The sequence below is a fragment of the Cucurbita maxima genome, unplaced genomic scaffold (assembly GCF_002738345.1).
Source record: "Cucurbita maxima cultivar Rimu unplaced genomic scaffold, Cmax_1.0 Cma_Scf00069, whole genome shotgun sequence".
Lineage (NCBI taxonomy): Eukaryota > Viridiplantae > Streptophyta > Magnoliopsida > Cucurbitales > Cucurbitaceae > Cucurbita > Cucurbita maxima.
The window spans coordinates 340,313-368,255 of NW_019272085.1; the positions used below are offsets into that span (position 1 = coordinate 340,313).

General features: G+C 35.8%; 6 protein-coding genes and 1 long non-coding RNA gene across 9 annotated transcripts; 3 read left to right on the top strand and 4 right to left on the bottom strand.

Annotated features, from left to right (window-relative positions):
- Window positions 1–41: 41 nt before the first annotated feature.
- Window positions 42–4,752, bottom strand: LOC111472320 (serine/arginine-rich SC35-like splicing factor SCL28). The gene is made up of 7 exons (XM_023117981.1): window positions 4,488–4,752; window positions 4,086–4,163; window positions 3,459–3,623; window positions 3,275–3,330; window positions 3,074–3,113; window positions 998–1,210; window positions 42–431 (listed from the first exon to the last, which is right to left on the bottom strand). The coding sequence occupies exons 1-7, from the start codon at window positions 4,676–4,678 to the stop codon at window positions 422–424; spliced, it is 753 nt and encodes a 250-aa protein (XP_022973749.1). The 5' UTR covers window positions 4,679–4,752; the 3' UTR covers window positions 42–421.
- Window positions 4,753–6,124: 1,372 nt separating this feature from the next.
- Window positions 6,125–12,085, top strand: LOC111472262 (squamosa promoter-binding-like protein 7). Of its 2 annotated transcripts, none has more exons than XM_023117911.1 (11): window positions 6,125–6,835; window positions 7,213–7,382; window positions 7,471–7,697; window positions 7,778–7,852; window positions 7,948–8,055; window positions 8,344–8,461; window positions 8,695–8,827; window positions 9,925–9,998; window positions 10,066–10,151; window positions 10,533–11,048; window positions 11,385–12,085. In XM_023117911.1, the coding sequence occupies exons 1-11, from the start codon at window positions 6,303–6,305 to the stop codon at window positions 11,676–11,678; spliced, it is 2,334 nt and encodes a 777-aa protein (XP_022973679.1). In that variant the 5' UTR covers window positions 6,125–6,302; the 3' UTR covers window positions 11,679–12,085. The 2 variants fall into 2 exon arrangements, with proteins under 2 accessions (XP_022973679.1, XP_022973677.1); XM_023117909.1 differs by having other exon boundaries at window positions 9,925–9,931; window positions 9,999–10,151; window positions 11,385–11,715.
- Window positions 12,086–12,934: 849 nt separating this feature from the next.
- Window positions 12,935–13,364, top strand: LOC111472264. Its single transcript, XR_002715380.1, has 2 exons — window positions 12,935–13,019; window positions 13,175–13,364. It is a non-coding gene; the product is annotated as an uncharacterized LOC111472264 (long non-coding RNA).
- Window positions 13,365–14,008: 644 nt separating this feature from the next.
- Window positions 14,009–16,189, bottom strand: LOC111472263 (histidine-containing phosphotransfer protein 1-like). Its single transcript, XM_023117912.1, has 6 exons — window positions 15,834–16,189; window positions 15,604–15,734; window positions 15,367–15,435; window positions 14,640–14,711; window positions 14,494–14,566; window positions 14,009–14,377 (listed from the first exon to the last, which is right to left on the bottom strand). The coding sequence occupies exons 1-6, from the start codon at window positions 15,891–15,893 to the stop codon at window positions 14,321–14,323; spliced, it is 462 nt and encodes a 153-aa protein (XP_022973680.1). The 5' UTR covers window positions 15,894–16,189; the 3' UTR covers window positions 14,009–14,320.
- Window positions 16,190–18,208: 2,019 nt separating this feature from the next.
- Window positions 18,209–21,256, bottom strand: LOC111472232 (probable prolyl 4-hydroxylase 4). The gene is made up of 7 exons (XM_023117873.1): window positions 20,994–21,256; window positions 20,810–20,867; window positions 20,620–20,724; window positions 19,889–19,946; window positions 19,146–19,321; window positions 18,811–18,880; window positions 18,209–18,702 (listed from the first exon to the last, which is right to left on the bottom strand). Exons 1-7 carry the CDS (start codon window positions 21,137–21,139, stop codon window positions 18,407–18,409), a joined length of 909 nt encoding a protein of 302 aa, XP_022973641.1. The 5' UTR covers window positions 21,140–21,256; the 3' UTR covers window positions 18,209–18,406.
- Window positions 21,257–21,899: 643 nt separating this feature from the next.
- LOC111472231 (uncharacterized protein At4g15545-like) lies at window positions 21,900–25,607 on the bottom strand. Of its 2 annotated transcripts, none has more exons than XM_023117872.1 (9): window positions 25,098–25,607; window positions 24,949–25,017; window positions 24,778–24,834; window positions 24,601–24,664; window positions 23,696–23,788; window positions 23,289–23,516; window positions 22,837–22,879; window positions 22,494–22,572; window positions 21,900–22,313 (listed from the first exon to the last, which is right to left on the bottom strand). In XM_023117872.1, the coding sequence occupies exons 1-9, from the start codon at window positions 25,374–25,376 to the stop codon at window positions 22,221–22,223; spliced, it is 1,005 nt and encodes a 334-aa protein (XP_022973640.1). In that variant the 5' UTR covers window positions 25,377–25,607; the 3' UTR covers window positions 21,900–22,220. The 2 variants fall into 2 exon arrangements, with proteins under 2 accessions (XP_022973640.1, XP_022973639.1); XM_023117871.1 differs by having other exon boundaries at window positions 23,696–23,791.
- An 897-nt stretch (window positions 25,608–26,504) lies between these two features.
- LOC111472274 (protein DMP2-like) lies at window positions 26,505–27,074 on the top strand. The gene has a single exon (XM_023117920.1). The coding sequence runs from the start codon at window positions 26,505–26,507 to the stop codon at window positions 27,072–27,074; it is 570 nt and encodes a 189-aa protein (XP_022973688.1).
- The last annotated feature ends 869 nt before the right edge of the window (window positions 27,075–27,943 follow it).

Sequence of the window (27,943 nt, forward strand, 5' to 3'; positions counted from 1 at the left end):
AAATCATCAAAAATGAAATTAACTCAAGAAAAATGTAATCGTTTCGGCCCGAACTTACTGGTTAATATACTCAAACATGACAAGTTTTTAATAAACCTATGGTATCATCAAATACAGCCACTCAGACATATTCAAGAGTAAAGTCGAAACCCACAGCTGAACCCAAAATTGTAGATCCAGTAAAGGACAGGTCAAGAAGTAGTCTACCAGCATTCATTCACATCAAGTTAACAGCTTGAGAAACACCACGATTACACTCACTGTTCTTCAATCCACAACTCAAGTCCAGCCCTCCAGACTCGCATATAATAAAGTGAATTCTTTAAGCAACTGCATGGCATGGAATAGCATACTTCATTGGGCCACAACCGAAGGCGCTAACATATCTTCAGGAAGCTCCGTGCAAACCCAAATGCATCCATCAGCGAGGACTGCAGAAGTAAGATTGCAGGGTGTTAGTCAACTTTATAAATTCTTCAATCAACCAGCTGAAAGGACTACCGGCTAAACACAACTATACTATGGACACCAGGAGAAATGTTCAATAACGACAAATCGAACTCAAAAACTTTGATATTCCTAACTAAAGCATATCATTTCCTTCCTGCCCCTTCAATGAATTAATCAATGAACGTCTGTTAGGAAATATCACAAGCTTCTTAAGTACACCAAATTTCATCATAAACAATTTTTATTTTCTATGGTCACACATACATATTGTAAATCTATTGATATCTAGCATAGGGCCTCCTTAATCCACTTGGACATTTCACGTGAATCACCAAGGAAAAAGTAAACAGTAATAAAAGCTTTATTTATTTAGTTTAAATAATCACATGAATCTTGAAACTTGAAACTACCAATACAAATGGTACGCATAAATCAACTTTTCAGCAAGCAACACTACAAAATGGTTCCCTGCATAGATCCACTTATTCTAACTTGGGGACATTTGTCTTTTAGAAAGTCAGTAAAAGGAACTTGAAAGGTAAAATACCTATAGGATCGTGAACGAGATCCAGAAGGACTGCGGCTAGCAGACCTTGGACTCCTTGACCCACTGCGTGCAATGTTCACTTCACGAGAGCTCCGACCATTCTCCTTTGGCCTCGGAGATTGGCTGTAATCCCGTTTGTCATGAGGGAAACGAGATTGTGAAATTGACCTAGATCGTGCAGGAGAGTAATGCTCGCCCCTTGCCCCATGGTTCCTGCATCAGCCACAATGATGGGAAAAGATTAATAGTCAAATAAATTAACATATCGAACAGATAAGACTTCCATTCAGACTTAGAACAGCAAAATATGACCATCTCTCTCTGTAACAGGAAAGGAAGCCTGTCCGAGCAGTCTTCAAGGGCTCCGATGAGGTAGGTTAATAGGTACTTATGAAACTATATCATACTTTTATATGCAGAAGTTTGTATTAACATCATTTTCAAAACTTATCAACAAAACATGACTTTTACCTGCACCAATTTCAGGTTTCCGAACAAAATTATGACAAGTAGATCCAAACACTGAGAATTATGCTCTATTAAGCTGTATTGGCTGATCAGCTTCTGACAAGCTCATAGCTTTCTTTGCCCCAACTTTCTAAAAATCACATTATCTTTTCTTGCACAATGTCACCATACCACAACCAGTAAAACTTTGGCCTTACTCCTTTGAAGATGAATTCTTTCTTTGGCCACTATAAGCTCTAATCTTTCTTAACTGGATGGTATATGAAAAAGAAGAAATCAAACTTAAAAATTGCTTGCTAATTAATCGTTGAGATTTGCAAGGGAGGAAAAAAGGAAAAAAGAAGTAGAAATTGATTTGAAACTCTCAACAATGCTTAATTTCTGCCTCACAAAGAAAATGTCAACAAACAGATAAAAACCAGGCAACTAAAACAATTGAGTAAATTATAGACTGTACACATGGAGAGGGTTCGATGGGTAAAGTAGGCAAGTTGCCAATCTCTTTATGAGCGCTTTTCTTGTTAAACTTTATAAATCAACAACTCTCTAAAGTCTCCCTTTACACTTTAATATCTGCATAAACAAGGAATTAAGTAAATCGTATACAATATCCTGCAATGCAACTCTGCATACTATGTAGGGAGTAGAATATTCCACGTGCACCACATCAAACATTAAATTTAATCACTTTGTTTAAACATGATAACATTCAAGCAAATGAAATAAGAAGTCTACCATTAAAGCACGTAGAAAAACAAAAAACTAAAAGTGTGGCTTAGAATTTATATATTGGACTGACATTATAACCATAATGGAGAAAAGAAGATTAAAAGTGCCATTATTGTTGGACTACGACACCAATATTAATCTGCAACTGAAACCATACCAGAGTACCACTTGGATTTACTAACAACACACATCACAACATGAAATATGAACAAAGTAATTCATCCATTAGAAATGGATTGTGTTTCTTAGAATTGACACACGATTGATAACTTTAAGTAGTTCTTTAAAACAAAATGGAATTCATGAGGGATCAGGTTGAGAAAATAGAATTACGATGTGCTAATCAAAATATTTCTCACATTTTTTTTTATGGGAAACAAGGAAATCAAATAATCATCAAAAGATGAAGAACACAGCCAAAAGGTCTTAGGGATGCAGAATCCCGAAGCCTAAAACAGTGATACAAAAAAAAAAAAAAAAAAAAAAAAGGCCTCCAATCTTGTATTACAAAAAGATTTGTGTAAAACACTCTAAGTAGAGGCAGTAAACTGAACACTTAAACAAAAAAGAATTTACAGACAAAATCCTTTTGGTTAGACTAAAAATAAAAACAATGAACAAGTGCTTCAATGGAGGTTTGTATAAGACAAGCACCAAAATTCAAAATATTATACTATGTTTCTCATCCATAAAGAATGTTTTGACAAGATTAGTACACAAATATATGGTTCAAAGAAGGCATGCACGGCTTTCTAATTATCAAGATACAAACAAACAATGTTTCAAAACATGGTAGTATCAAGCAGTAATAGAAATAGCAGAACAATAATAACGTTAGTGTTGCCAGTAATAGAATGAGTGAGACAAATAAGATCCAACCTTGAGTCATGCCTGGCAGGTGAAGGTGAGCGTGAGTAAGCTGCAGTCAAATAGAAAAAGCTTATTGAGCACAAAATGAGCATGTACTTACAATATTGCATCACAATGATGTTGATCAAACATCAACATTAACCAAAATACAATTTCTTCTTTTTAATGAAAGTCAGAAAAAAAAATCATGATAAATGAATTGACACTAACAACGATTTCGACGTCTAGGAGACCTTCCTGGAGAACGCCTTCTGTAGCTTCTGCCACTATATATGAGAAGCATGAAAAAAAACAATTGATATATTAGTTCAAGATTAAGAACTCCATTTTAAGAAGAAGATATTTAAACCAAAAAGGTACTGCAAAATAGAAGTTAGAAGGAAGGTCATAGAACCTTGAGCGTGAAGTCGATCGCATTTCTTGAGGAGTTTTTCTGTTCTCCTCAGCAAAAACAATTCGTATCTCCCGTCCACCTATAACTGTATGATTTAGCTGTTGTTTTGCTTCAATTGCATCTTCTGAAAATCGAAACTTCACAAATCCAAATCCTCGGGGTTCCCTAAAAATAGTCAATGAAGGAAATTATATCATCATGAAACAAAAAAGTAGACAACAAAATAGATCATTACTAAAAATATTTCAGAACACAACATGAACAAAATTCCACTAATTCAAAACAAGAGAAATCCAAACCCACAATATTACACGAGAAGCATTACTAATGTTCAGGCCCAAATTTAATGCAAAACCACTATTAAAACCACAGTGATGTCAATTTAATTAATTTTCACTTTGGTAGAGGCAAACTTTGAAACTCCAACGATGCTCGGAAATTCTGATCTCGCAACTTAATCTAAAAAATAATTTTGATTTTCTCAAAATTTTCTTTCACGACTTTTGTAGCCAAAACTCTATTTTCGAGCGTTGATAACCTGATAATTAAGAGAAAAAGGTACCAGGAAACATAAATCAGTTTCTTCAACACCCAATTGCGCACAAGTTAACATGAATGCGACCATACCCAGTGTAGTAGTTCTTCGGCAGATACACATCCTTAACAGGACCAAATCGCTCAAACGGGGTCCTAAGATCTTCCGGTCTGTATGGAGTGCAATCAAAACACTAAACCATTACTCTTCATAATTTATAGATTGGATAGACAGCAGAAACGAGAAAACAACACAGTGAAGAGCGATAGCACAAAGCTTGACAATAAGTTACTTGATCCACTCCACATATAACTGCTAATCAAAATTACTACAACAAGCCGCAATTCCCTACAGCCCCAAATTCGAAACTTTAAACAAAGGACCACGATACTGTATGTACAAACGCGGAAGCTAAGCCATTCAATTCCTCCAACAAACTAAGAAAATGGTACATTGGCAAGAACACAGAAAGATGAAAGAAGAACATGAAATACCTAGCGTCAAGGGGGAGATTACGCACGAGTAATCCAGAAGGAGCAGGAGAGCGACGGTCCCTGTAAGACCTGCTTTCGTGGTACCGGTTTCGAGAGTCGTCGTTGTCGTCGTACCGCTTCCGCTCGCGTGGGGGGCTTCTGCTACGCCGGCGAGGACTGTAACTTCTGCTCCGGCTCCGGTACCTGGGCATAGTGGGTTGGTTATTGGTAACAAATACCCGCGAACGAAATAGCAGAAACAGTGAAAACCCAAACCCTACGTTCTAAAACCAAACCAACTTAATATTTAATTTTCATATTTATAACAATTTAATTTATATTGTAAACAAAAATATTAAAATTATAATTTTTAAATACATTGGACCCCTATCTAATTTATTTATGCCACGTAGACAAACCATTAACATTTATTAATAAATTTCACCATTATAATTTTCAAATCATTAAGTGCTAATTATTAGATACGTACTAAATCATTATAAAACAAAATTAAATAATTAAATGGTTACTTTCACAAATATTTAATTTTTTATGGTAATTTAGAGTTGTATTCAACCTCAACTAATAAATTATTAAATGGATTGAATTTATTCAATTAATAGTTAAATTAATAAAAATACCATAATTTTAGAACACGTTTCAAAAATATTCTTTATTTAAAAAATGACATTAAACTTAAAAAGTATTTAAAAAATAATTTTAAAAAGTTTAATTAACATCCTTCTAAATTTAAAAAATAAAATATATATTTAAAAAATATGAATGAAAATTTGTAATAAAAAATCTTAGATGAAAAACAAGTTATTAAAATTATTAAATTTATTCAAATAATAGTTAAATTAATAAAAATACCATAAATTTTGGAACAAATTTAAAAAAACGTCTTAAACATTTAAAAATAGCCAGTATTTAAAAAATGGCATTAAAAAATAATTATAAACTTTTAAAAAGTTTAATTATACCCTTCCAATATCTAAAAAAATAAAAAAATATATTTTTATTGCTTAAAAAATATTACCATTAATTTATTGACACTAGATTATCTCTAAACCCTATTAATGTTAATTTTTTTAATGATTAATTTAGCCCTGAATTAATATTAATTTTTTTTAATGAAATTATGGTTATTGTTTATTTATTTTGACAATATGAAATAAACTGTGGGCCCTAAAAAAGTAGAGGCCCACCACCTTGGGCTGTCTGGCTTGTAGTCTAAGCCTACAGCGTTGCCCACAACCACCAGTGAAGATATTAGGGGGTGTAGTACAACAGTACTGTCGCTCTCATTTAATTTTTTAATTTTTTAATTTTTAATTTTGTATTATTCCATCAACTAATTTACCAATTATATTAGAAAATTTGGAGTTTTATTTATTTATTTATTTATTTATTTATCTTTTAAATAAAATTAAATTTTACCCGAGACTTCAAATTAAAATTTAATAATTAAAAGTGTTAATTTAAAAATTTTCAAAAAAATAAATATAAAAATATCTATTTATTATACATATTAAATTTATAATTTCAAACGTTAAGCTGCTATAACTATAAATTACCGAAAAAAAAGAAAAGTATAAATTGGTGGGACGGAATAAATTTTCCATTTAAATTTACAAAATTATTATTTTTTTTTTTTTTTCCTCTCTCTCTGTCTAACGAGAGAATCCCACCAGAAGAGTAACAGAGCCATCTCACCCTCAAGCTTGACCTGCAAAGCTGCCGTCCCTTTTCCGCCACCTTTTCCTTCTCAACCACCAAGCCACCCACCCACCCACCCACCCTTCCATTTTCTAGGGCACATATACTACCTCTTCCATGGAACATCCTCCTCCCTCGCCGCTGCCGGAGCCCTTATACGGTGCCGCCGCCGAAATGGACCTCCAACTTCCCATCGCTGATGACTCCTCCGCCGTTCTCTGGGACTTGGGGGATCTCCTTGACTTAGCTGGCGATGATCAGTTTTCTCTCCCTTTGGAACATGACAATCTGCCCTCGGACTCCTCTCATCCACTCGAGATTCCATCCGAGACTCTCCCTTCGAATTCTGACCGGATTCGGAAGCGTGACCCGAGGTTGACTTGCCCCAATTTCTTGGCCGGGCGGGTGCCTTGTGCTTGTCCTGAGATTGATGCGATGCTTGAGGAGGAAGCCGCCGCGTCTGGGAAGAAGCGGGCTAGGACGTCGCGTGTTGCGGCTGGAACTGTTCGGTGTCAGGTGTTCGGGTGTGAGGTCGATATTAGCGAGCTTAAAGGTTATCATAGAAGGCATAGGGTTTGTCTTCGATGCGCGAATGCTACTGCTGTTGCGATAGATGGAGAGACTAAAAGATATTGCCAGCAGTGTGGCAAGTAAGTTGCGTCTGTGGAGCTTGTGTTTCGATATCTTCTGTTTTTTCATTCATTTTCAGTTAATTACGTTTGTGATCTATCGATGGTAGTGCGCCTCTTTTACTTCTCTTCGTTATATCAAATCTTGTCACGTGATCTAGTAGTTTGAACTGAATGTTCCTACTTCAACAGCTTTGTATGACCTTTAAATTGTTTCCTCAATAATGGAAGTGCTTATGTATTGAATTAATCCTAAATGCTGAGTGCGTGGTTTCCATATTTTTCCCCCTCTGGTGCATCACATGTTTATGTCGAAATACCAGAATTTTCAAGACCCAAAACAATGAAGGAGAAATTTATTTGCTAATGTTTCTTGTTTACTTCCAATTGCTTGGCAGGTTTCATCTTTTATCTGATTTTGATGAAGGCAAGCGGAGTTGTCGAAGAAAATTGGAGCGTCACAACAATCGACGACGTAGGAAGCCAGCTGATTCCACAGTTGCTATGGAAAGTGATCGAGCAGGCATGCATCTTGAAGATGTTTCTTGCGATGGTGATGCAGGGAAAGGTAATAATCTGAAGCAGCTGAAGCAGCAGAGTTATGAATCTTATAATTTCTGTATCATTGGATTTCTCACTGGCATGTTTTCTTGCAGATGATATTGTTTTCAATAACCAAACTGTTCAAAAGGAGGTGGTGCATTTGGAGTCTGAAGATGGGATGGTTACCCCCACTGTATGTTCAGCTCCCGACCTGCAGAGCAATATTGAGAGCGGGTTAACTTTTATGGCAATGGGTGAAGCTCAAGTGGATGGAGGAAAAGATAATTTCAAATCTCTTGCTTCATCCTACTGCGACAATAAAAGCACATATTCATCAATGGTGATGATTTAAAGATTTTCCCCCTCTCTATTTTCTGTTTATTTTAGGACGTAAGATGATTCCAAATCACTTTGTTATAGTGTCCAACAGGCCGAATATCATTCAAGCTTTATGATTGGAATCCTGCAGAGTTCCCTAGAAGACTTCGGCTCCAAGTATTTTAATCTCTACAGTTTAGTACTTAATGAAGAATAATTTTGTTCATCAAAGGTATTAGAATTTGGTTAATTTGAATACAAACCCGTTGCAGATATTTGAATGGTTGGCTAATATGCCTGTTGAGTTGGAGGGATATATTCGGCCTGGTTGCGTAATTCTGACTGCATTTGTTGCAATGCCAAAGTTTATGTGGATAAAGGTGATTTTGAGTTTATATTTTCAAATATAACTTTGCTTGTTATAAGTTGGTAGCATTTTTGCTTTCCTATATTCTGATGGCTGCAATTATCAGTTTAATATCAAGCTGCATACTCTTTAAGGATAGCTGATTAATCATATCCTGTAACAGCTTCCGCATGTCTGCCCCTACTCATAATTACGTTGTCTTTAACTGGAATCCTTGCCCTCATGGTTCCATGCTTCCTTTCAAACAATTATCTGAAAGCTAGTCACTGAATTTTCTTAAACTCTATCAAACTACTGGCAGTTACTTGAAGATCCTACGACACACGTGCACAATTTTGTAGTTGCACGTGGAAGACCGCTTTGGGGGAGGGGCAGCTTGCTTGTTTATTTGAACAACATGATTTTTTGCGCAGTGGAAGGTGTGTCCACAATCCATCATTTTACTCTTTTATTCATCATGAATAAGAGCATGTTTCATCACTAGTGTACTCTATATCTTCAAAAAATAAGATTCCTACAAGGCTTTGATTTTGTCCAATGACTAGAGATTGAGTCATCTTAGAAATTACTTTTTGAATAAATAGATTATTGAATTTTCTTGCAGGTTTTATTTATTAATATTTTCCTGAGGATTTTTCGTTTAATTGTACAGGGGGTAGTGTAATGAAAATTGAGATGGATATGGAGGCTCCAAGACTTCACTACGTACATCCTACATGCTTTGAGGCTGGAAAACCCATGGAGTTTGTTGCTTGTGGAAGTCATTTGCAACAACCAAAATTTAGGTATTACAATAATAGAATTATACTCACTTCATATTTTATTTGACCCCCAAAAAAGATCCTCTACGTGATTCTCCGGTCATATCTAAATTATTATCAATATCACGAGGTTTTCGGTAAAGGGAAAGAGGATTAGCTACTAACTCTCTTCTTCTTGGTTATTTGGAATTTTGGTTTTACTTCACTGTCCCTTAAATTTTCCTTTCATTATTCCTGTAATATGCTCATGGATTATCTATCCGTTTACATTTCTATATTCTTTTATCAAGTTGCAAGTTCTGTTTCTATAAATGACTTTCGATGTCTATATTTTTCTTCTTAATGGTGTTGCTTACCTAAATTTTAATACACTTTTGGATGCCTCGAGGGGAGTGGCAGCCTCTTTGGTCCAAGTCTCAAGGATTTTGTGTCCAAATGATTCTTCCGGTAAACTTAAAAGAAAAAANTCTTACTTCACTGTCCCTTAAATTTTCCTTTCATTATTCCTGTAATATGCTCATGGATTATCTATCCATTTACATTTCTATATTCTTTTATCAAGTTGCAAGTTTTGTTTCTATAAATGACTTTCGATGTCTATATTTTTCTTCTTAATGGTGTTGCTTACCTAAATTTTAATACACTTTTGGATGCCTCAAGGGGAGTGGCAGCCTCTTTGGTCCAAATCTCAAGGATTTTGCGTCCAAATGATTCTTCCGGTAAACTTAAAAGAAAAAACTCTTCGAAGTCTAGATTAATTCCTAATCCGTTGGAGTGGAGTGAGGTCCAAATACATGAATTTTCTGTATGGGTGTTATTGGTTTGGTTCGGCTTGGTTTGAGTGCCAAACCACAAAAAATATTTAGAAAAAGCATAGCTGCGCTAAATGGTAGAATACTACGTAATCAAACCACCCCATATTGCTTAACTGACAGTTTAATCAGTTTGGTCTAGCAGTGAGAAATTGCATACTTGTACGTATGGCTGGAAGGAATTTAAATAATTTGTGTACTGTGGAGTTTCTGTGTTCCATTGTATCTCTATTCATGCCGAATAAAAGGGTTCATGACCTGCACAATAAAATTCATTATATATGCTGAAGAAAGTACTTATTCTCACAGGTCACTTGTATCTTTTGATGGCAAGTATCTGGCACACGTTCAATCTTTTGTTATTCCCCATTGTCAAAAAGAAGGTATCTTTTGATGGCAAGTATCTGGCACACGTTCAATCTTTTGTTATTCCCCATTGTCAAAAAGAAGGTGATACTAAGCAGAGCAACCACCAATTGTTCAAGATATGCATACCTCACACTGAACATGATCTTTTTGGCCCTGCATTTGTTGAGGTATGTCTATGTTTTCCATCTCATGTTCTTTGATTCATTAGTGTCTCATCTTCCCCTGCCATCCTCCCCAGGCATAAACCAGATGGAAACAAGTTTTAAGAAACAATTATCTAAACTAACATCTTAACACTGCCTAAAGTTTGTCTCTTATGGGCACACATGCAAGAGAGAGAGAGAGAGAAAAGAAAGAAAGTAAGAAAGGACTATGACTGAGAAAAGAGAAAGGGAAACAGAAATTTCATCAAGTTATTAGAACCAAATTAAATTTAGACTTGTAGAGAGGTGGGATTCCACTAAGAAGGAAATATTGGTTTTGTCTCGTCTTCTAATATGTTTAAACTTGCATTCCACTCATAAACTTCTTGTAAACACGCTGTGTAGGTGGAGAATCAGTCAGGCTTGTCAAATTTTATTCCTTTACTCATCGGGGATAGTGAAACTTGTTCTGAAATGAAAACTATACAGGAGCGGCTTGATATGTCTCTGCCTGTGGAAGCTACTGGTTCATCACACAAATATTGCGAACATTCTTCATTGAGACAAAAGGTATATTCAGAACTCGTGATGGACATATCTTGGTTGCTTAAGAAGCCTTCATCGGAGCCTCTGCAGCGTATTATGAATTCGTCACAGATTCAAAGATTCACACGTTTGTTGAAATTTTTGATATCCATCGACTCAACTGTCATTTTAGGGAGAGTCTTGGAACATCTTAAGATTGTCATGGGAAATGTAGACTCAAATGTGGCAGCTAATGGCTTCAGTTATCCCGATTTAAGGTATTTTGAGAAGTATTTGGATTATGCAACAGTTCTTCAACTGAATCTTCGAAGGGATCAGGTTTCTCAAAGCTTCTCCAAGAACAAATTGGCTTCAGTTGATCCTGGGACTGGACAGGTAAGAATTTTTCTATATTTCCTGCAGGGTTAAATTTTTTCAAGATACGACTAATTTAGGTATTTTGACTCCAGTTTTGCATTCTTTTAGAAAACTCTTCTTTCTTGAGAAAAGATTACTCGTGACAAAATTTTATAACAGTCTCCTACCACCTTAAGCATCCTGGAAGATTTGAGCTATCAAATACCTCCTAGAACAGTAGTAGAATCCTATTGTGAAGCTTGAAACATGGCCTGTAAAATATTTGTTTCTAGGGAGCTGGTTGACTGTAACATTTATCATGGATTTTCATAGGAATGGCTCGGTTATATCTCTTCTGTTTGTTTTTACCTGCAGAAAATGGAGTCCGAAGAAAGTGACCATTTTCGAGCAGCGTCTGGCTCAACTTCCACCAGTAGTGTGGAAACACGACCCCTTTTGAACGAAAAGCTCCGGGAGAAGATCATGGTTCAAGAAAATTCAAGAAAGTCATGTGGTCTTCTATTCTCAGGGACTGTTTTTAGGCGCCAGACTGCTCTATTTGCAATCACCTTCGCTGCAGTTTGTTTAGGAATATGTGCAGCTTTAGTTCATTCTCACAAGGTTGGCGAGTTTGCTGTTTCAATCCGCAGGTGCGTAATCAATACTTGAAAAAGCAGTCTGCTTTGATCCATCATCTGTTCTGCTGAAATTAGTTCAAGAACTGCCAATCTGTGGCCGGCGAGGGTGAAATGAATGTTACTAGAACTCGGTTTTACTGCCAAGCCAAGAGGGTCACCATTACCTACATAGCTTTGTTGTGTTTTGAGCAAAAAGCCTCTGGATCATTATATTGTTTGATGCTGATTATTATCGTCCTACTTGGGTTCGGCCGATAGGAATTTCCCGTTAACAAGGTGGAGTTCAAAGTTCGGTTCGGGTCGCACAGGATGTCGGATTCCTAACATTAGTGCAGTTGCATCACCAGTGTCCTGTAATAATTTTCACAGCTAATAATGAATTTCTCATTCCTATGATTTCAATGAAAAGAAAAGAGCAATATTATCATCTCAAGTAAATCTAAGAATTTCTGACCATTTAAGGTGAATCTACACAAATACTTCCGGTCACTCCCGGAAAGAGTTTATATATATATACACATACTCGGATTTAATTAACCTATGACCTATCTTGGATTAAGCTCATCTAGCTTGAACCTAACTGAAACATAGAGACACTACTGGTCACTCAACCCGAACTCTTTCTTGCATTTGGTTCTAAAAAACATGGACCATCAACATCAAAACATCAATTCCTCTTCTTGAACCAAGAAATAGAACATAGGTATACCATGTATGGTGACCATGGTAGCTAGTTACCCGATCACATCATAACATGTCAATTAAGTAAGCTGTACAATCTCCTCTTGGTAAATTCTAAGTAAGCTAAATCTATTAAATTCTAGCTTTAAACAAGGGATCTGACCAAACTGGTTTAATTGAACCGGACTGACAGGTTTAACTTAACATACCACCAAACCGGACCGGATCTCACATAGACCGAACCGGTCAATCCTCACATCCCTCCTCGCGATTCATGACTAGATTCCCGCGATCGCACGCGTTCTTCGGCTGTTGAGGAACTGCAACCTCGACGACGTTCGACCACAGGGAATACGAAGCGTGCGGTGGCAGCCACTCCCTAGGGTACCTACACAGCGCAATGGCGGAAAACACAATGCAACGATGAGACTAGAATGACGAAGAAGAACCTATCAAAGAGGTTTGAACTTACCACAATGTTGATTACGACGATGAACCACCTCGACTGCGCCCGGGAGTGAAGCAGGCGAGCGGCGGGAATCGAAATGTCTTCACTCTATTTGTACCTGATTTGTAAACGTCTAAGAAACTCTCTGCAAGAAAAAAAAGGACATCCAATCTTCTCTTCGCCATCGTTTGCTGTCAAGACTCTTTACACTTGAAGCAATTATACATCGATTACAAGCATGTGGTAAGAAATTGCCTATTAATTTGCATAGAGGACTTCAATTCCTCCTATTCTTCATAATTTTTGTTTGGTTAATTTCTCTTGCACGCAATATATTATACCGATTCAGAACCTTTGGATTTCTTATGAAAATCGACTGTTATTTTCTGTCATAACAGCGCATTGTTCTGCCGGAGGAAACTTTCTTGAGGGAAATTCTTGGTGCCGTAGTTCTGGCTGAAGAAGGTCTGATTGAGCCAGCTCTTGAATCCAAGCCTGTAAAAATCTATGCGGATAGTGATGAATCTCAAGATGGCCAAACTGTCATCCATGAACCGAACAGCCTCCTTTGATCTATTTGCAAAGCAGGTAAGTGATAAGATACAATCTTGGTTTGTGGAATAAACAAACTGCAAAACCACGCCTGTCATTATTGCCATGGGTCATGTGTTTGCTGATATTCATCAAACTTTTGGGGCATTTGAATGAGAAAAGTGAGCATTTCGCTGATATTCATCAAACTTTTGGGGCATTTGAATGAGAAAAGTTAGCATTTCGTGGGTCATAGAAAGCAACAAAACTATAAATCTAGAACCAACCACCTACTGGTAACCGATATTGTCTGCCTAAAAAAGCATTTGTTAGGAAGAAATTTTCACACCTTTTTTAAAGAATGTTTTGTTCCCTCTCCAACTGAGGTGGGATCTCACAGTCCAACCCCTTGGGGTCCAGCATCATTGCGGCACACCACTCGATGTCTGATTTTGATACCATTGTAATAACCCAAGTCCACGCTAGTAGATATTGTCAACTTTGACCTGTTACGTATCGCCATCAACCTCACGGTTTTAAAACACGTCCACTAAGGAGAGGTTTCCACACCCTTGTAAGAAATGATTTGTTCCCCTCTCCAACCGATGTAGAATCTCACATATTGTCCGATGTCCGCCTACTTAGTCCATAGTTTGCATTACTTCATTCCAAATAGAGGGAAAGTCCAAGAAAACTCAAACTAGACCCAGAAATGTGATCAATATGTTTTGATTAGCAGAAAACAAAGGGAACAAAGACATGAAGAGAGTATTTGCCTCTTTGAAAGCTCCCAGAAATCTTCTAGGACTCCATACATAACAAATAGTTAAGCTCAAAGACACAGAAAAGTCGAAAATTCAGCTGTAGAAAGCAATGATGTTCTGAGGGAAAAGGGTAAAGGCTTTGAATTTGTACAAGCACAAGTGACAGTCAATTTGAGAACCTAAAGAAGAACAAGAGAAAGGAGACTCCACAAGAACAAATGAAAATCTTGGTTCATGGATTTTTTCAGGTTAAGACCCCAAGTCCATTGGAATGGATCCTCCAGCATTCAAAATCCGTTTTTCGAGCTGCAGTAAACAAAGTTTTGAGTCAATTTATCCATTTTTGTTCGAGAAACCAAACGGTGTAAAGATGAGATGACAAGAAGAAATGGCCTTAAGTATCAGAGAGCTCTACTACTCACTGCAAATAGGTAACTGAGCTTCTCTTTAACACAATAGAATTCTTGCTGTACTTGTTGCAGGCATCTTAAACACCTGCAGCAAACAACAGTTTACTGATTGAGAAGAACACTTTTGAAAGATCAATCAAATAGTGAAAATAACTCACCCTTCTGCACTCTGTTGCTCGCAGACATTCCGGAAGGCAATGCAGGCGTTTTTCACTCTAAGTGCACCTATGCTACATTGCCCACAGAGGAGTCGAAAACAACAAACACAACAACACAAGGTCAGCATTTTCTCCATGACTTTTAGATTTGATATGCATCATGAATATCCTATCTTGATTTCCATGGTTAAAAACGGTTTCAAATGATTGGTCTTGCACAACAGTCCATAAAGTCCTTTTGAGTCAAACGGTAACCAAGTTCACTGCTAGTAGATATTGTCTTCTTTGGATTTTTCCTTTCAGACTTCTCCCCAAGGTTTTTAAAACGCGTCCCCTAGAGAGGGGTTTCTACATCCTTATAAAGAATGTTTCTGTAACAGCTCAAGCCCATCGCTAGCAGATATTGTCCTCTTCGGACTTTTCCCTTCTGGGCTTCCTCTCAAGGTTTTAAAATGCGTCCAATAGGGAGAGGTTTCCAAGTCCTTATAAGGTATGCTTCGTTGGAACTCACAGTTTCCCTCCCCAACCCCCCAACCGATATGAGATCTCACAATAACATATGGGAGTGAGAGATTCGACTCTTTAACCTCTTATTCAAGGACGGTGTATTTTCAAATTGGCAGGCAAAAATGTTCTTCAAATTGTAAAAAGATGGAAGAGAAAACTCACAAAAGTTGTTCTTATCAGGTGTATCCATTCATAGGGAGAGAGAAGGAAAATAGAGTACCTGGAGCTGCTGCCCTTAAGCTGGTGCACATGATCATCAATCTTTTTGAAGTCCACACTTGGCTGTGATCTAACAAAAAACAAACCAAAAACACACAGAAACATAAACCGATTCATCCAAAGATCTGCACAAATCAATGATTAATGAAACTTGATACTGATTCAAGAAAGAGAGAGAGAGAGAGATAAAACAAAACTCCAAGAGAAACAGCCAAAGAGGGGCTAAGTGAGTCCTTACAAAGCAAGGCTGAGTTTATTGAGAAGCTCCTCGGTATCTTCAAAGAAAAGAGTCACCACTTCAGAAACAAAAGTTGGATTACTCTCATCTTGCAGTTGCAAAAGCTGCAAATACTGACTATCCAGAGTCCCCTTTTCTCACCAAAGCCCACAAAAAACAGAACAAAAATAAGATTCATAAACAAAACAAAACAAAACAAAACAAAACCCAGTTCAGATTTTGAGTTTTACCTCACCCAGCCATGATTTAATATACTGAACCCACTGTCTCTGCATCGATCCCACCTCCATTTTTACGCACTGAAGCTTCTTTTGACAACCCAAATAGGAACAAGACGATCCAGAAAACCTGTTCTTCGATCACAGATCTTGGGAATGAAACTGAAAATCAGGTTTTGGTGAAGAATCGAGACACTAAGAGTGGGTTATTGGGCGACGGCCTCAGCACGAGGTCAGACTGGATTTGAGGATCGTTGGTCTTACAGGATCAAAGCTCCCACCTTCTGCTTGTCGTTTTCTTTTTCGTTGATTTTAAATTTATATGGTTCTCCGAATTTCATTGGCCACTCTTTAATTTATGTAATCAATGTTCTTTTTTCATTTATAGAAAATTTTGTTTGTTTTAATTCATTGAGTTTTAAAAATAATTTATATACTGCCTGTAAATATATTTATATATTTTCCTCCCTCCTTAAGGAGACCTAATAAATGAAACGTTTCATATAAAAATATTTTTATTAAAAAAGTCATAAAATTCCTTTTTTAGTTTATAAAAAAATTTCACTTTTAATCTGCTTGGTTCGAAATTATCTCTTTTAGGAAAAATATTTTAATTATTGACCATAGTTTAGACATTTCTATCTTTTATAAGAGATATGTTTGAATATTAATTACGTAATTGTGTCGTAATTTTTTCTTAATGTTAATATAAAAATTACTTATTTAAATTATTTATTTTTGTTTAGTCTGTTAGGATTCTTCACAATGGCATGATATTGTCCACATTGAGCATAAGCTCTCGATATTGTTCACATTGATCATAAGCTCTCATGACTTTGCTTTAGGCTTTCCAAAAAGCTGAGAGAGTATTCTTTAATTATAAATACATGATCATTTCTTAAATTAGCGGATGTGGAACTTTCATCATCCAATATAGTCTACTTTAAAATATTCGTATTGCTTTCTTGAATTTCAAGAATTTAAATTTGAAAATACCAATATTTTAATTAGCGGAATTATGTTTAAGTTGATAATATTCTAATCTATTTAGCCATAATTGATATATATATATAAATATTGGTATTTTGTTAATAGATATTTGGAAAGATTTGGTTGGCTGTCTCTGCCTGTTTTGTAATCTTTTTTCTTTTTTTTTAACTAAATCTCTAATTTTGGGACAAGACAGCTGCAGCCATTTCTGACCGTCTGATCTGTTGGCATATTTTTTTTTTTTTCCATATGATTTAATTAATTAATTAAAAACCTGATTTTGAGAAATGGGACAACAAATCCTACAGCTGTTTTGCTTCTTATTTATTTTTATTTATTATTTAATATTATTGGACAGTTGGAAATAACATGCTTTGAAAACAATTTATTGTTTTATTTGTTTAATGACGTGTTTGATTGGCTCTTAATTTTTCTAATTTTTTTTAATGTTTGGTTGAAAATTCATCCAACTTTTTAGGTTCATGCACACTCTTGATTACGTGACCCTCCAGATTTCCTTTATTTTATTTTATTTAAAAAAATTTTAAAAATATTAAAACAAGATTTAAAGTTAGTTTCTACCGTTATTATTATTATTTTTTTTATAAAAATAAATATTGTTATTATTTTATCACTTTTATAAAAATTAACTTGAAACTAACATAAAAATTAATTTTTAAGTTTATTGATAGATACTAAATTTGAAAGTACTAAAATGGAAAAAGTTGGAAAATAAAGGATCAAAATGGTAATTAAATGATTTACTTCTCACTTTATTTTATATTTTATATCGCAATTTAAATAAATGGAAAGTGAGATTATTGATTGAGTTTATATTTTTGTTTTATAGACTAATTCTATTATCTCCTAAATTCTATATTAGTTTAGGTATTTTTAAATCTTATATCACAAAATTAGTCTTTAATTTTAAAATATAAAAATTTAAATAAAATAAAATAAAATTTAGAATTTAAGGACTAAAAAGTCTTTAATTTTAAAATATAAAAATTTAAATAAAATAAAATAAAATTTAGAATTTAAGGACTAAAATAAAATAAACTGAAAAATTAATCATCCATTTTTATTCTTAAATTTTGAGTCTAATTTTTATTAAGTTCATATATTTCAAATTTTCATTTTTTTTTTTTACTAATATTTAATTTTGGTTTTGTGTTAATTTTCTATTAATTATTCAATTAGTTTTCACTAATTTTTTTATCAATATTAAAATTATTAATTACTCAAAAGTTAAGATCGACTAACTTAAGAGTATAAAATATTAAATCTATAGACCAAATGAAAACTAAACTCAAGATTAAAAAAGAAATATTTTGAAAACTATACTAAAAAATAAAAAATTATGGGAAAAGGGTTCGTTTTTCCATTAAAAAAAACTCTTAAAATCCAAATAACTTGCCAAAACTAAATTATTTTTCAAATAATGTTACATGATTGAGGTATCAATACATATGCTAACTGTCACAAAACATTGCAATGAATATGCTATCAGGAAAACAACCATTTGTGTTTTTGGACAAGCTCTGCAAAACTCTGAGAAATGGAAGGAATGCACATAAAAGAACCGAGCAAGTTTATCAACAAACCTTGCAACTTTTCCTGCAATAGCCAGGAAGCTCAGGAGATCCCACCATATACTCCGGGTTATTCGTGCACTCACCGAGTTCAGCCCATCTCTCACAACTTGCATTATTATCAACGCAACTCGTATGATCACTCACGATCGTGTCGAAAGAATCGACATGAATCCACTTTGTTGCTGACCATTTCTCTCCTTCAATCACAGGGCAACCTCCATGCAGACTTTTTGTGTCTGGAACAGCATTTGGATGAAGACTGAAGAAGAGAAGAGCATCACCCTTCCGTGGTTTCACTGAATATTTTAAAGGTGGAGATTAAGGAGAGACATCTCGACGTGTTATCCCTTTCTACTGACTTCATAAATAGGATAGAAGTTCGAAAACTGACTTAAAACACTCACCTGCTATCCCTTTCTTTGCACAGTCTGAAAGATCTTCATTTGTTTCAGAAGCCTGCCGTCTTTGAGATTCCTGAACTCACATGAATGAACAAACATATTCAATATTGATAATTTTGATTCAAAAAAAAAAGTTGATAAATTATCAGTTAATACAGCGGATTTGATGAAGTAAGTCAATAAGTAGAGACAGATATATCTTCCTTAAGTACAACAACTCGAGAGAAGAATATTTGCAAAGAATATTGTACCAAGAAAAACTAAAGCTCTTGATTATGGCCAAAGTACAGAAAAAAGGGTTGCAATCAATTGGATTAAAGGGAAACGCCAGGACAAACCTCGGCATTAGGAAACACAGTTTCACCACCTTTTTCTACATTTGAAAGATACATAAGAACAGTTGCCATTCGGTGTCCACCTCGGGCAATATTAACCTTGTCAGTAAAGTAATCGAAATGGGCATCATACTTCTGCCCATATTCATATCTCAACACTTGAATGTCTTCTCCATTTTCTGAAATCAAGCACATTCAAGTTTCAATTTACCAGTAAAACCAATGCATAAACAAGCTATCAATGCATGAGTCAAAATTTCCACATTCTTATATAAATTTAGTTTCAAACTCAATAGTTTTCCTTTTTCACTAAAAAATGAAAGGGCTTAGTCGAAACACTGTGTTTCTGCCCAGCTGCAAAGTTCTTTAGACTCTATCACTTGATTATGTATTATATAATTATGACAGGGGATCATGTCTTCTGAAGTTCACTAATTTGTACGGAAATCAGAACCAAATATTGGTGAAAGAACTGTGCTAGTTGCATACAGAAAATGAGAACTTTTCGTTATCTGGTTTGTTCACTTCAGAGATTTAATACAATTAGTCCAATATTTCTCTTTATGGTTTCAGTCATAAGAATGGATAGAACTTAAGAACCCAAAATTTAAATTCAACTGCAAATGCCTCTATCCTGTTAAATTCAAGAGTTGCAATTGATAACGGAAAGCAAATTATAATCTAACATAAGTTGCTTAAGACTATGGAATTTAACCAGAAATTTGCGCCTTCTGCTAATGGTTTACCTTTTGGCAGGAATGTCCATGCTGCAATTTTGTCTTCAATACCAGAAACGATCGGATCCTACATGAGATACAGACAGTAAGTTTACCGAGGGGAGATAAAGAATGGTTATCAGGTTAGAAGTTTGTGAGTAAACCCTATCTGTATACTGACAAGAATTAAGGGTGACATTTAATGTTTCCCGCTTCAATAGTCAGTAAGACAGGAACTAATTCGAAATGAAGAAGTAATAACATTCTTAAAAAAATTTGACAAACCAAGATACCAATCATCCAGACTAGTTCAGAATGAAGAAGTAATAACATTCTTAAAAAATTTGACAGACCAAGATACCAATCATCCAAACTAGTTCAGAATGAAGAAGTAATAACAGCCGCCCCTGCTAAATGAATGTCGATTGATGAATATTGCTTCAATAAACAGTTCAAAAATTTTCCTTTTCTTCTCAAATGGTGACTTATAACAATATCAGAATAGAAAATCTGGTTTAAATTACTGCAATGGCATTCATTCACTCATTTCATATTAAGATAAACTTCATAAGTCAAACCAATATTTAACCGATGGATCTCATGAACCAAACTCATATCTGAATCTATGGGGAATCTTAAATGTTTATTAAACCAATACATATCGAGATAAAAGTGTAGGATTTAGGTTTGAAGGTGATTTAAGATCAGTGTGCTTCTATAGTGGAAACTTAAAAACTATAAGAATGAAACGCCGCACAAACCTTGGCTTTATGAATAAATGCCCCAGAGCTAGTTCGGACCTCGCTGACCTTGCTCTCTCCAGACAAATGATCCGCAACAGCAGATCTCTTCAACTCCGCTTTAGCCTAATTTAAACAAAAAACAAAAATTAACCAAAACAAAAATCGCGTAAAAAAAAAAAAAAAATGAGTCGATACTATTTCAACTCACAAGCGAGATGAGATGATCGCATTCTAAGTCCGTGAGAAAACCTTCATACACGAAAGCCCTGCATAATCATTCAAATTGAAACGGAAACATCAGACCGTGAATAAATCTAAACGAAGAATGCGATTAACAAAATCTAGATACCAGAACAACAAGACTACGAGCAGAATGGTGAACGATTTAGTACCGGGGACTCCATGAAATCTGTTTGACTTTTGCAGGATTGACGATTGAGCTAGCGGAACCTGCATAAGAGCTTGAAGCTCGCCGGAGAAGCAACGAGATCGATATCGAGAGGATAAACAGCAGATTGCAACTACAAAATTTCGCCATTGACTGAATCGGATCTCTGGAGAAAGAGAGAGCGATGAAAATAATAAAAGGTTTCTTTCCTCTGAAAATTTTCAGATTTCTAGTTCCCTTAGCTGCTTCAACTGCCAAACTTTCAAGTCCCACTCACACACTTGGCACGTGTTTCCAAATTATAATTTCTTTAGCAAAATATTGATTTTATTTTTAGACTATTTTATGTCATTTTTAAAAATAGTTCATTTTAGAAAATCTCAATAAATATAAATAATTTTTAGAAAAATATATTTTGATAGGTTTTCAATTAAAATATGTTAAAAAATTATCGAATATAATAATTTATAATCGTCATTTTTAATAAATAAAATGTATATTTACTATTTTAATTAATTTATATCTATTTTATTTAATCGATGTCATTTTATATCCATTTATATTCATTATAAAATATTTTAATAATTTTATTATTATAAATATGGAACATGAATTCTCGACAAAAATAGTACATGTCAATTAGTGTTGATTATCTTTATTATATTTTTTGGTATTTGCTAACTTCGAAGAAATATTAAATCTTCCTAAGCTTCCCTCCGTTAAGTAATCATTACAACATCCGACCTAATTTGAATTTCATTTTTAATTAGTTTAAATAATCGTGAGTAAATATAATATTAAATTATTTAATATGTCAGAGTTAAGTTCAAAAATCCATAATCACCGTTATTAACTGTTAATGTAATCATAACATTTAATAATGTTATTGATAATTAACTCCCAAAAAAAGTATGTAATCAGCAAGGTTCCATCTTATTCTAACTAGCAGAATTTACACACTTTTGATGACACAAGTTAGGCAAAGAATTATAGAACAACATTGACACCGACATAAGGCAAGTGATCAGATAGAGGAATTTCCCACGATGAGAGGGACGACTTCAAATCAATTGGATCCTTACGTACCTGTATATACTAGAGGAGATCGCTATGATCGTTACTGTATCCGTATCGAAAAAATGAGACAAAGTGTTTGGATCATGTACAGTTGATGCCAACGAACCTGATAGCAGATATGCCAACGTTTGGCTGCATTTCTGGTTTAGTTTCTTCAATGGAGACTGCGAGCAACCAATCCCTCAAAAACAGTATAAAGATCTTTGTTATCGTGGCTGAAAATCTCCTTCACCTTCTTAAGCATCTCCTGAAATCATATCTAAATCGATCAACCACCACGATATCGACAAAAAATTATTCGGAGAGGCAGCTACATTAGTAACTTGGGGGCATGGTTAAAATGTTTTGTTCATCTCTTATGCCTCTAATAGTTACCAGAGTGACAGCCACATTGCTGCCATGCATCATTAAGTATGAGAAAGCCAACCTCTTTCGTTTGCTTGTGGGAATTTAGATCCTTCACATTTGATAAAAATGCAGCAAACTGATCATAAGACAGACGGGTCCTGAAAGGGGAAGGAGATGGAAAGAAGAGTTGAAGAATGCTATGAGAATTCAGAAATGAAGAACACAGGGCAATAATTCACGCTATTAAGTTCTTTCCTGAAGGGAAGTTAGTGCTTTCTTGAGCTATGATAGCAGGAAGGGAAGAATTAACATTGTATTGTTGAACAGCAAGATGTTCAAAATGGTGCTATCAATCACATACATAGAAAGGGAGTATCACATCAGCCATTATTTACGAGCATTAGACAGAAACGTATGAATACCTGACTTGTCGGAAAAGTTCCTTCCCATCGACCCGAGCTTGCCCTATAGAAGATCAAACAAGAAGAACCTTCATCAGGAAACACAATTCTAGAGCCAATTATTGAAGCTGGAGGTTATTGTACAAGGATAAACTATGAGCAGCATCAAAATTTAGATCACCAACTTGCAGGTAAAACAATCTTCTCTTAGCTCTTAGTGACTGATAGATAATATACAATAGATTTGGGGAGCAAACGTGGGCATGAAATTTAGTCAATAAGAACTCGTAAATAAACAAGACTCTTCAGTGCCAAGTTCATATGAGTTATGAACGTAACTCTTACTCTCATTCTAGGAGTAAAGTGATGTAAAATGGTAGCAGATAAGGCCACAATATTTCTTTTGTAATATGCATAACCAAATGAATGTTCTTAATGAAAGGAAATTTCTGTAAGCAATGCAATCTGCAAACCTTTGTCGGAGGAAATTGAGGGCGCGGAAGAACATACTGAAGATCTATCTTCAAAAACGTTCCTGGAGGTTGAAAAGGACATTGAATGTCGCCTAGGTGACACAGGTCTAGATGTTCTCTTTGGAGATATTGATGCTGATAGTGAAGGAGAAGAATTATGGGGAGTAAGCCGAGGTGTACTTAGTTGTAAGGCTAACAGGAGGCCAGGTGCAATACGAGGTCGAATTCCTTCAAGAAAAAAGTAAAATTACAACTCCAATCTTCTTTTGGTTTCTACAAAGTTCTAACAATCTTTACAAATTAGTTCACTGATATCAATTCTTCTCCACTCTATGGATTGTGGAAGCAACTATAATCATCCATAGTCAAAATCAGTAGCTACCATGAAAAACTAGAGTTCTACTTACCATCGAAATCATGATCCTCTGCTAATGAATTTCCCACTTCAGAAGTCTGGCTCTGAGCCGATGAGTATCTGGAGGACGGCAAGGATGAAACATCTTCTGAAAGAAATAACTTTCTCAACATGTCAAAGACTATATGCAGGACAAGCATCTTTTTCTCAAAACACAAGTAAAGTGGAAAATTTTTCAAAATTAACTCCAGGATATTGACAATGGGTACATGAAGAACTATACATCAAATCACAAACAAAAAGGAGCATCCTGATTCTGATTCAAATCCATGTTGTCCAACCTTCGGTTAATTTAAGGAAGGATACTAGGTTTATAAATATGGAATACATCTCCATTGGTATGAGGCCTTTAAGGGAAGCCCAAAAGCAATGCCACGAGAGCTTATGCTCAAAGTGGACAATATCATACCATTGTGGAGGGGCGTGATTACTAACATGGTATCATAGCCATGCCCTAAACTTAGCTATGTCAATAAAATCCTCAAATGTCGAACAAAGAATTGTGAGCCTCAAAGATGTAGTCAAAAGTGACTAAAGGGTTGAACAAAGGGTGTACTTTGTTCGAGGACTCCAGAGAAGGAGTCGAGTCGAGTCTCGATTAAGGAGAAGCTGTTCGAGGGCTCCATAGGCCTCTGGGGAGGCTCTATAGTGTACTTTTTTCGAGGGGAAGATTGTTGGGAGGGAATCCCACACTGGCTAATTTAGGGAATGATCATGAGTTTATAATTAAAGAATATATCTCCATTGGTATGAGGCCTTTTAAGGAAACCAAAAGCAAAGCCATGAAAGCTTAGGACAATATCATACCATTGTGGAGGATCGTTATTTCTAAAAGTCCATGCGTGAAAAGCTAAGCTTTGACAAGGAACCGTAGATATATGAAGAATAAGAAAGAACCTTTAATCTGGGAAACAGTAGATGGTTGGCTCGGTATCTTAGCGACCATTTCTGGAACTTCTGTCTGTAATAAAAGCACAAAGCAAAGAAACGAGTAAACCAGTATCCACCAAACACGAAGCCTGCTTAAACAAGCTCGAGAAATCTTTCTTAACTGATTGTAAAGGTTTTTCTTACAGGGATATCTCCTTCCTCCTGAAGTGATAGCATCAGTGTCTTCCTAAACACCTCCAACTATAGAATCAGAGATTGTTCATGTCCATTTTCACATCATTAACAGAAATCAAAATTCATCAAATGGACAAGAATTCTATTGAAATGACAACAAACTCAAGCAATTTCACGCACCTTCGCAACATCTCCCCTCAGCTTCTTCACGGTGTTCGACAACGAGGCGTTCTCTTTCTCCAAGCTCTCCTACAACACCATAACCAAAACAAAACGATTAAAAACGAACACCATTCCACAACAAGATTTAAACAACTCCGTATTCAAACCTTCTCCTCGTCGGCCCTGGCGAGTTTATCGACGGTCTCGGAGAGAGAATCGTTGAGCGATTCGATCTGGAACCTTAAGTCTGCTACAATCTCATCTTTCTCAGCAATTTTAGAGCGCAGAACAGAGGACTCTGATTCAAGCATCGAGACGCGAGTCGAAAGAGCGATGGAAGTGATTTTGCGGGCGACATCGAGCTGTTCAAAAGGATCAGAAGGAAGCACTTGCAAAACTCTATCAGGAAGATCAAAGCCGGAACTGCCAGATTCTCTCCCTTGCATTTTCAACGCTGTCTCTGTTTCTCTCTCTCTCTCTACGTAGCTTCTCGTAACTTCAATTACAAGCCTTCATTTCCCGTCCGCCATCGGTAGATAAGCTATGATCGAACCAGATGAACAAGGAAGAATCATGAACAGTAGCAAAGCGGAGAAGAAAGACAAATTGAGAAGATTGAAACACAGAATTGAGGGAAAATAGAGTGTTCCTTTGGAACTGAGACACGTGGCGTTGAACAAAGGGTCTGCGATCCCATGGCTAGAAAGGGACAAGCCGTTTTGTTTTTTTTTATTCTTTCCCAAAATCCACTTTTTTTAAGTTTTGGATAAAAAAAAATTATCATAAATAACACTTCAAAAATTAAATATTACTTTCTCATAAATAAAATTCAATTTCCTTTACGCTTATAGAATAATTCGAATTACGAGTTTATAAACATATTGTTTTCATTTCCATGTCTGGTGTCGGGCTTTAATAGCGTTTGTTACACCCAAGCCTTGGCCCGTTAATAGATATCGTCCACCTTGACCCGTTAACAAATATCGTCCATCTTGGCCCGTCAGTACATATCATCCACCTTGCCCCGTTAACAGATATCATCCACCTTGGCCCGTTAGCAGATATCATCCACCTTGCCCCGTTAGTAGATATCGTCCACCTTGGCCCGTTAACAAATATCGTCCACTCTAACTCCACGCATAATATTATCCGTCTCACCATTTGATCTAATAACTATAGTCTCACCTAATAACTTTAGTCTCACAATCGGATCGAATTAATGAATTAAAAAATAAAAATAAATAAATCAATTAATGAATTAAAAGTTTAAAATATTTTAAAAAAACTCAATTATTGTTCATCAAAAATATAATTAGTCTTTTTCTCATTTATAATTTTTTTAACAAATCCATTTTCTGAAACCATTTCTGGAAGTAAAAGCAAAAGAAGCACCATCGTCTTGTTCATAGATTTGCGTATAAGCGAAATCCCCAAATCCCTAAATCCCTAAATCCTTCCTTCTTCAATCCGTTATTTAAATCTCCAAATTCCTCTGCAACCACCACCCAATGCCTCGATCAAAGCCAAAAACAAGAACAACCAGAAAACCATCAATCAAATCCCCACTTCAATTCATGGCCGCCTCTGCCACCGAGAAAACCCTAACCGGCGTTGGAAACCTAATTCGCCTCCTCCCCACCGGTACTGTCTTCCTCTTCCAATTCCTCAGCCCAATCCTCACCAACAGCGGCCAATGCGAACCAATCAACAAATCTCTCTCTCTAATTTTGATCCTCTTCTGTGGTCTCTCCTGTTTCCTCTCCTCCTTCACTGACTCCTACACTGGCGACGACGATGCCCTCCACTGGGGCTTTGCGACCGCTTCCGGAATGTGGCCGTCGCCGGAGTCCAAGGAGGTTGATCTGTCACCCTACAAGCTTAGGGCAGGGGATTTTGTACACGCCACCTTTTCGGCTCTGGTTTTTGGAGCTTTGGTGGTTCTAGACTCCGATACTATGAAGTGCTTCTTGCCGAGCTTTGCGGCAGCAGATAAATTGTTGGTTCAAGTTCTGCCGCCGGTCGTCGGAGCGGTTTCGAGCGTGGTGTTTGTGATGTTTCCTAATACTCGCCATGGCATCGGGTACTATGATTCCTCTGCAACTCCCGGCGGCGCTAATTCGCCGCTGGTTCGGAGAGGTGCCTGAGGTTTCCTCTGGCTATAACATTTCCAAACGTATTTATAATGAAACTTAAAAGATATCTGTTTGAAAGGTGAAAGGGATGTTTGGGTGTCTAAATATGTAATTTTACAAATTTAATTATTTGAAGCTTTTAATTAGATTTTGATTAAAGAAGGTCGGTCTATGCCAATATGGGAATTTAATTGGGTTTGGATCAATAAAATACCCCCAAATTTTAATTTTAGTAATTTTTTTTTTAGAAAAAAAGTTAAATTACATATTTACCCTTAAATGTCAATTTTCGTATGGAATAGATCCTTTAACTTTGGAACCTGAACTTTAAAATATTAGTTGATGATTTATCTACTGAGTTATACAAACAATCTTATAGTGAAGTTAAAGAAAGAAAACTGCTCGTTTTTTATTGTGAAATGTATGTTGAATCATAACATACCATTAGGTCGATGGATCCTCTCATTGAAAGATTCTTTGTACGGATAATACACATTCCAGTTCAACGAGCATGTTTGATTGAGACAACCTTGCAACCCTTTGCTTTAAATCCTTCTGCCGTCTGCTTGCTTTCTGTCCTAATCTTACAAACTTTGCCTTAACAATATGGTGGTCGGAAGTACCTTTCGACGAAACGACCGAGTACGAATTTAAACGTCGAATCCTGTGAAGCTAAGATATAGTCGACTCTTGTGCCATATTTGCAGGTTCCCTGCACATCTGTGTTGCAAAACATATGAAATTAGCAAAGTTTTTCAGTAGATTTCAAAGGAAAATGGTTTATGAGCATAGGCAACGTCTCCTACTTTGGCCTTTGGCCATGATCACCACTGGCACACAATCTCCTGCATAGTCTTTTTAATCTATGAACCCTTTTCCCT

Coding starts and splice junctions, on each gene's coding strand:
- LOC111472320 (XM_023117981.1), bottom strand. CDS start 4,678: ATGCCCAGGTACCGGAGCCGGAGCAGAAGTTACAGTCCTCGCCGGCGT. Junction 3,624..4,085: donor CCGAAGAACTACTACACTGG/GTATGGTCGCAT, acceptor GACTATTTTTAG/GGAACCCCGAGGATTTGGAT. Junction 3,331..3,458: donor CGATCGACTTCACGCTCAAG/GTTCTATGACCT, acceptor TCTCATATATAG/TGGCAGAAGCTACAGAAGGC.
- LOC111472262 (XM_023117911.1), top strand. CDS start 6,303: ATGGAACATCCTCCTCCCTCGCCGCTGCCGGAGCCCTTATACGGTGCC. Junction 6,836..7,212: donor TATTGCCAGCAGTGTGGCAA/GTAAGTTGCGTC, acceptor ATTGCTTGGCAG/GTTTCATCTTTTATCTGATT. Junction 9,999..10,065: donor TCCCCATTGTCAAAAAGAAG/GTATCTTTTGAT, acceptor GTCAAAAAGAAG/GTGATACTAAGCAGAGCAAC.
- LOC111472263 (XM_023117912.1), bottom strand. CDS start 15,893: ATGGAGGTGGGATCGATGCAGAGACAGTGGGTTCAGTATATTAAATCA. Junction 15,735..15,833: donor TTAAATCATGGCTGGGTGAG/GTAAAACTCAAA, acceptor TGGTGAGAAAAG/GGGACTCTGGATAGTCAGTA. Junction 14,378..14,493: donor AGCTCAGTTACCTATTTGCA/GTGAGTAGTAGA, acceptor TGTTTACTGCAG/CTCGAAAAACGGATTTTGAA.
- LOC111472232 (XM_023117873.1), bottom strand. CDS start 21,139: ATGGCGAAATTTTGTAGTTGCAATCTGCTGTTTATCCTCTCGATATCG. Junction 18,881..19,145: donor CTGTGTTTCCTAATGCCGAG/GTTTGTCCTGGC, acceptor ATGTGAGTTCAG/GAATCTCAAAGACGGCAGGC. Junction 18,703..18,810: donor TGCAAAGAAAGGGATAGCAG/GTGAGTGTTTTA, acceptor TAAAATATTCAG/TGAAACCACGGAAGGGTGAT.
- LOC111472231 (XM_023117871.1), bottom strand. CDS start 25,376: ATGCAAGGGAGAGAATCTGGCAGTTCCGGCTTTGATCTTCCTGATAGA. Junction 24,665..24,777: donor AGGAGGAAGGAGATATCCCT/GTAAGAAAAACC, acceptor CTTTTATTACAG/ACAGAAGTTCCAGAAATGGT. Junction 23,517..23,695: donor AGAGGATCATGATTTCGATG/GTAAGTAGAACT, acceptor TTTTTCTTGAAG/GAATTCGACCTCGTATTGCA.
- LOC111472274 (XM_023117920.1), top strand. CDS start 26,505: ATGGCCGCCTCTGCCACCGAGAAAACCCTAACCGGCGTTGGAAACCTA.